The 7,366-nt window shown below is 42.2% G+C and overlaps 1 protein-coding gene across 1 annotated transcript in view; it reads right to left on the bottom strand.

Annotated features, from left to right (window-relative positions):
* Nucleotides 1-601: 601 nt before the first annotated feature.
* FBXL20 (F-box and leucine rich repeat protein 20) overlaps nt 602-7,366 on the bottom strand; it is a 115,790-nt gene continuing 109,025 nt past the window's right edge. The window contains exon 15 of the mRNA XM_059996969.1: nt 602-7,312. Within this exon, the coding sequence (XP_059852952.1) occupies nt 7,205-7,312 (108 nt within the window). The 3' untranslated portion in view covers nt 602-7,204. The remainder of the gene's footprint in view (nt 7,313-7,366) is intronic.

Raw genomic sequence — 7,366 nt, 5'->3', positions numbered from 1 at the left:
TACACCACTCCCTCACTCCTTCCTAGTCCAGGTAAGGGCAATGCTTTGCACAGATAAGGGACTCAGGTTGAATTGTTATTATCCAATTAAGACAAAAGTTTTTTAGAAACTCTGATTTATATTATGTCTTCTGTTTTTCTTAGAAGCAAGTGGAGTGCAGGGTATTAAATAAAGGCTATTGAAAAGGTACTAAATAAAGATTATTAAACAATTAATAAATAAATAAATAAAGGGTACTCACTAAAGGATATTAAAAAAAAATAAAGATGCCAAAAAGAAGCCCCTTCATTCAGCCTCAGGAGCCTTTACAGATCAAGGGTTCAAGGAAGTTAAGAATCACAGCTCCAAGTCAGGCTATTTCCGCAGTAAAATGAAAAGTCTTCACAGCTTATTTCCTTTAATTACATCATAAACCAAAAATTAGAACATACAGGAAACAATAATAGTTACATAACAATTTACTTTATATATTCATATATAAAAAAACATTTTTTTAAATTTTTTTATTTTTTTAGTCCAAAGATTTTTAAAGCAAAAGGAATCCTCTACTGCCACCTTGGATTTTATTTATTTTAAATAACCCTCCCTCCCTCCCCCCATCCTCAAGCGCCAAAAGTACTGGGTGGAAACGCAGTCGCTTGGACAGCTAATGGAGGCTGGTGTTAAGTCATCATGTAGGGAACTGTGTTGGCCCCAGGGACCGGCTAAGTGTTGGGGCAGGCCTGGTGGAGAAACAAGCAAGCAGCAGCTCCCACACACTGAAGCTCTCACTCCAGAGCAGGCCGAATGGCTGGACAAGGCTTAGGCCAGACAGCAATGTTGGGGATCAGACCCTGCTAGTCAACCATCCTCTGCACTTTACCCCTTCCTCAGGGGAGTGGGGATGGAGGCGGGGCAGTGCAAAGGGCGAAACAGCCTGGTTTGAAGATAAAAGTTGCTCCCGCAGCACCATTTACCCATCCATCTCTGTCCCCAAGTAGAGTCTGAAAGGCAGGGGTAGTCCTCACAGTTCTCTGAGCTCTGCACAGGCCCCGTCTCTCAGGTCTGTGCTCTCAGGGTCACTGGAAGGTGGGCAAAGGTGAGGAGAGCAGTTGGGAAATGACCGAGGCAGGTTACTTGGAAACAATTCCTGGGAGGAAAAAGGAGGCCGCCAGAATGGGAGGCATCTGAAGGGTGATCATAAAACAGGAATGGAGAAAGACAAAATTAAGAAAGCCTTTCTCTGCCTGTAGTAACCCTTCGGACTGGGTAGTCACAGATCCTCAGGGGCCAGCTCTGAGAGCTGCAGCATGATGAGAAAAAAACCCCACAAGCATCTTATGATGAGCCCCATCTCATGGATCTTATATATGTTAGAGGTTAGTGTATAACTTGGGGGTAGCGTGAGGAGGGGAGTAAGAGAAGAAATCTCAGGTTCACCTCTTCCTGTACTTACTAGAAATTAACAGTCATAAGAGAAGCACAGATAAGAAATTATTTTTAAGGGAAGGAAAAAACTGATGTAAACCCAGAAAAGTAGCAGCAAAGGTTTCACTTATTACAGATCTATTATATAGCACTAGGGAAGAAAATCATTCAAGTCTTTAGGGGGAAAAGGTAAAGTAATTAATCAAACCATGCCAGTTAGAGACTCCTTTTCAAGTTAGGATTTTCTAAGACTTTAGGTTCTCATTCGCTAGTGCCATAAAAAAAAGAAAACACAAAACAGAAAAATGACTTCAGGGGCTGAGAAGGGTTAGGCTAAGGTAAGAAACACATACATGTATGTGAGCAGCAGTGTAGTACAGATTTGAATGAATAACAACAAGTAGTATAAGAGACAGTGACAAGCTAAAACTTAGTGGGGTAAATCTTTCTTCATCCACTTTAATTAAAAAAAAGAAAAAAAATCACTTCAAAGATTTCCCTGGGTTCTTGGGGATATGGCAGAAGAGAAAAGGTATGTGTCTGAACACCTCTCTTCTCTTATCTCTCCCTGGGGTGGGGATTCTCATTTACTGCCTACTTGCTCTTGCCCTGGTGAAAATCATGCCCAGAAGCCGATGGGAAGCACTGGTGGTGTTCAGTGGTGCCAATCCCCATCTGGATGACACTGGTTAGGTGTGTAGAAAGTAGAAGCCCTCCTTGCCACTAAGAAGGGCATGGAGTTCATTACATGGAGAGGAAAGTAAACCTATTCACATGTTTCTACATATTCAGCTGTTTCTATATATTCAGGACAGATGCTTGTACCTGAAGCAAAGTACCCCAGTTCCAGAACTGATCCTCTCCTCTACTTTGAATGTCAACTACCATTTCCCCACCCCAATACTTCAAAACAAGACACTGAAAAACACAGAAAATAAACAATGTCAACTGATATAGTTTTGGTTGTTCATGGTTCTTTTTCCTAAAAGGGCAGTGAACTACCCTGGCTGAGGAAGCACTAGGTCTCAACACCTATGAACCAACCTCTATTAAGGGGTTACTCAACAAGCACAGAAGGCAGAGACGGAGGAAGCACATTAGGGAATTTTCTTAACACACACATGATTTTGTCCAACAATTTTTTTCTCTGCTGAAAATTAAGGGTAACTCTCTTGGGCTCCAAAGATTCACTCAGACTCAGCTGAGAAGGTCTTACTGACTTTCCAAAGGATCAAAGGCTTCAGAGATGCAGAACTGATGTTCTTAAGAATAAAAATGGGCAAAATAGGTAGACTTGCCTTGGGAGGGCACGGGGTTGGGGTGGGGTGGCGGGGGCGGTGCTGCAGAAGCCCTTCACGCAGAAAACTCACTTGCCTCAAATGGTAGTTTCTGGTAGGTAGAAAGTTTGTCCCAAGTGAGAGGGCAAGGTTAGAGCAGCACGTTCTTTGCTGGAGACCCAAGATGTTAAGTCTGGGCATCTGGATATAGCAAATATAAGCCAAATTTTATTCCCAAATTACCTGGGTTAATTATACCCTATCGACATGGTTGTATACAGCTCTCTGTATCTTCCAATCTTACAATTAAAATTTATGAGAGAAATAAAGGTGAGGAGAGGCTGAGACTATTAATTCCCCTCACCCTCCTGACACTTTAGCATTCTTTGGTCCAAGATCATTGTAAGCGGGAGGGTTCTGCCTCAAGACCTCCAATGAAACATCCTACACGTCTTCTCAAACAAGACTTGACTAATTCACATGGCCTGGATTTGAGGTGGTTAAAAATCCTAGAACTGGTGGGCAGACAGAGAAGGCAATCTTTGTATAAAATGTTCCGGAAGCTCAGAGCATACCACTGAAAGAGTCTGTCAGCCAGGATGCACAACAAGGATAGAAATCTAACCTTAAATCATGTACACAAGGAGGGAAAAAGCAGAACAGTCCAATTTTCTTTAAACCCTTCCTCTCTCACTAGTGGCAACTGTCATAAGCAATCTGACTTCCAATAAACATTAAATGGGCAAGGGTCCACCATGATCAAGTGTTCCTCCCCTCTAAACAATACAGTCACCAAGGATACGCTGCCCACAGGCAGGCAGGAAACCACCTCTTCTTTCCAGGGACACTCTCACACTTCCTAACAACTTCAAACCAAGACAGGTTCCAACTCATACTTTGTTTAGCGCCCCCATGGCATTAGTGGGTTATCAGACCAGTAACAATGCATTTTACAAGGCAATTAGAAGAAATAAAAGAACTTGACTGCTATATAGCATTGTAGCTATACTGAACCATTCAAACAGTTTGGAAAGCCCAAAATAAAGCCTCATAAAAATATTTACCAGGTTGCCCTCTAAAATGTGATATAAAGCATATGAAAAATTTCTGACTTGTATGTCTGCTAAATCAACTTAATGGATGTGGAAATTTATAAAAACCACTTAATCTGAAATACTTTTACATCCACTAAAGAGCAGAATAGGAGGAGAAAACATTTTTTTACATAAAGCACGATGTGCTTTCACATTCCAAATATTGGAAAAAGGATGAGGGTAGATTCTCTTACTCCTCATGTCTAACAGTTTGATTTCAAATCCAGTAAGCAAACATCAAAGATCACCCAGTGAAAAATGGCCTGAGCTACATGACAGTTACTGAATTCAAGGCTGCCCAGGATAGTTTGCCCAGATCAGGACAAGGATCCAAAGAGGAAGCTAAACTGAAGACACGAGAATAAATTAGCAGCATTGCTGGGAGTGAGATGGAAGCTTTCCAAATAGAGGGCAAGGATGGGTATAGAAAGGACATACGAGAAGTCAATGCAAAAAAAAAAAAAAAAAAAAGCTGGAATCATCACCTTGATGGGGCCAATGAAGGTGTAAAAGATACTGATGATGCTAAAACATGTAAGGGGAAAAGGCTGCTTAGGAAAGAGATGATCCAGATGCATAATAACTTTGAGGGCACCTTCTTACTTATCCCAAATCTCTTCTCTCCGTTCGCTCTGTATTTTTTTTTTATTATTGAAGGCATATTGTGGAGTGGTTCTGGAGTCAGACAAATGGACCAATAAGTTTTTCCTAAGGAAGAGTTTCTCCTACATCAGTAAAGCCTTATTGGACTTTCAAGAGTGTCCCTGAAGATGAGACAGGAAATACTACGTTCAGACGGCAGGGCCCTTCCACCTGACCAAAACTTACCATGTTCTGCGTTCTCGAAGTCCTGGTACATTTCATCAGCTGACATAGGTTTTAGATTGGCATAAAAAATACATGTCCTTCCAAGCTTGGTGGGCCAGAAGTTTGCTTCAGAAAGGAGCAAGGTTCCTGCCTGACCACATACATGCCAGTGCTGCACACTCCAGGGCCTTTATTCCCTCTCTTGACTCTGTTCTTGGCCCAGACAGGCAGGGCTCGCCTCCACATGGACCTGCACATGGGTACACTCTTTGAGAACAGAAACAGCATTTCTAAGATCTTCATGTACTGGTGAATAGGGTTTTTTAAATAAAGAAGTACTTCAAGAGCTTCAACTATTGGGAAATTCGAATCCACACTCACTAATAAATCAGGGTTTTGTTCAGACACTATTTTTTTTTTAAACTTGTACGTTAGAGCACCTGCACCCTAAATATTCTTCTTTTTAGTTTTATTTGAGTGAGGACCCAGGGATCTGAATATTATCAACCACATCTGGAAGTGTGTGTGCACATGTGTGTATCTGTATATGTGGGGTATAGCCAGGAGAGTGGGTCTCACTTTAAAAAGTATATTCCTTATATGGTAATCTGAAAAGAGGATAAGGGAAGGGAAATGAAAAACACACATAATCTGAGCTTAAAAGGGCACAATGGGATTTAAAATAAATTAAGCGCTAAATAATGGTGGATAGTACAGATTCCTAGGACCTTTTCAACTGATCGCTTGTGGAAAAACAAATCACACTTTATTCTTACATATGCTGGTAGAACCAGCACCTACAAGCATTAAAACAAGCCTGATAACAGCCTGGATCATGCAGAAGATGACCTAAGATTATAGTGGACTGGACATTAATGTCCTAAAAGACAAAAAGTCACCCTACTAAAAATCACACAAGGTCTCTAGCCTTGATATTTAGAAGTCTACTTCTCGTACTTCAGAAACTCATTATATTTCCCTCATCCTCCATGATTTTTCTTTTTTCTTTTTTTAGTGGGGGGAGCTTCTTCTTTGACTCTGAGTCACGGGCACTAAATTCCCTGCCCTCAGCTCTGGTGACCAGGCTGGGAAGAGACACTGAACCCCCTACTTCCTCTCAATGTTCTCTTTCTGCTGCCCCAATGCCTTCACCTGGCTACTACAGTATTTCATTCACAGAAACTCTGGAGCACAAGAGAGATATGGCTGACAGGTTCTGGTCCTTTGAGGCTCCAACATTAGATACGATACCATCAACAATGACATACAGTTGACCAGCTGTGATAGGGTCATTCTTGAACCCCTGATAGGCTGAAATGGGGGGGAAAAAGAGAAACTACCCGGCTCAACCGCACAACTCCTCTAGCAGCATTCCTGCTAACGCAGAACAAACCTCAGAGACACAAATCTTAGATGCCACTGATCACACCTAGATTTCGGTGAACACACAACACATCTGAGCTTGGGTGGCGGCAGCTTTCAGGTTCAGTTTTGGGATTTGCCATTCCACCGTTTCCTAATAATGCATTTCTCTCTCCTTATTAAGTCAGATGGAAGGAAAAATGTGCAGGGGGAATACCGGGCATATCATGCATGTTATCATTTATCACAAGATATAACAGAAACCAAAAGGCAAAGTTTGTTTTCATCAAAATAGTCCTAGCTCAATTTCTTCTCAGAATTTTTCTTGCTTTTGTTATAGTTTCCCTTTAGACTGGCAAAGATTCAGGCAGGGTCCCCTAATGGTAAAATTTAGAATTAAAAAAATATTTATTGATAATGTCTCTCTTAAAAATGTTTGGTAACCCCAACTAATCATCCAAAATGCAAACTGTAAACATAACAACAGCGAAGGAGTAACAAGTGTGAGTAAGCAGACTGTGCACAGACGACAGACTGAGCAAGAGTGCAGGAGGGAGCAACAGAGAGTGAAAGACAGGTACACAGTGTGCTACAGAGAGTGACAATTTGAGTGAATACGTCATCACTTTTGGACCACAGCGATTTCAATGCAACCATTTAGGAAACCTCTGGGCCAAATACTAAAACACAGGAGGAGGAATGGACAAGCCTTCTTTGTGAGCACGCTCGGCATGTTGGCATGGGAACAAGGAAGCACAGAAGCTCTGCAGTCATCTTACAATGGATGGCTACCATTGATAGGATGCAAAGAAATCTTCTCTCTGGTCCCTGGATACAACATGTATTGTTTTTCTATGCTTTCCTTGACCCTGGAGGACTGCAGCTGCCGTTCCAAAACTGCCAAAGAAACCCCTTAACAAAATAAAGAAACCACAGTAGCAGTAACACTGGGTTTGCTGGAATGCCCCCTTCCGTCTACCTTGCTTCTGATTTTCTTCTGGGCACATCCAACAGGAATGGTGAAGTTTTACCAATCCGCATGATAAAGCCAGCACAAACCCAATCCCCTGGTCACAGAGACAGAGTGGGTGGGGGTGAGAGTGGGTATGCGTATGTATGTGTGGCTCTGGGGATCTGGACGCTGCCCTCACTTTGTAACCTTTGCCCGGAACACTGGGGTCGCTTCCAATGGAGATCCATGGTAACTCTAGAAGTGTCATTAAATACTCAGTTCACCAAGGTTGACCACCTCCATTGTCATAGGATGATGCAGCATCTGCAGAAGCGCTGTCTGCTGCCCCCTACTGATGGGGGTGGAGTGACAGGTGCGAAGTAGGCGTGGACTTTAATATTGGGTAAATGGGTCTGAAACAAGACAGAAACATTACTAAGAGAGAGGGCTTAAACAGAAAGAGCAAT

The sequence above is a fragment of the Delphinus delphis genome, chromosome 19, assembly GCF_949987515.2.
Source record: "Delphinus delphis chromosome 19, mDelDel1.2, whole genome shotgun sequence".
NCBI classification, from domain to species: Eukaryota; Metazoa; Chordata; class Mammalia; order Artiodactyla; family Delphinidae; genus Delphinus; species Delphinus delphis.
Note: the sequence above shows the minus strand (reverse complement) of the source record. Positions and strands in the feature narration are given on the sequence as shown.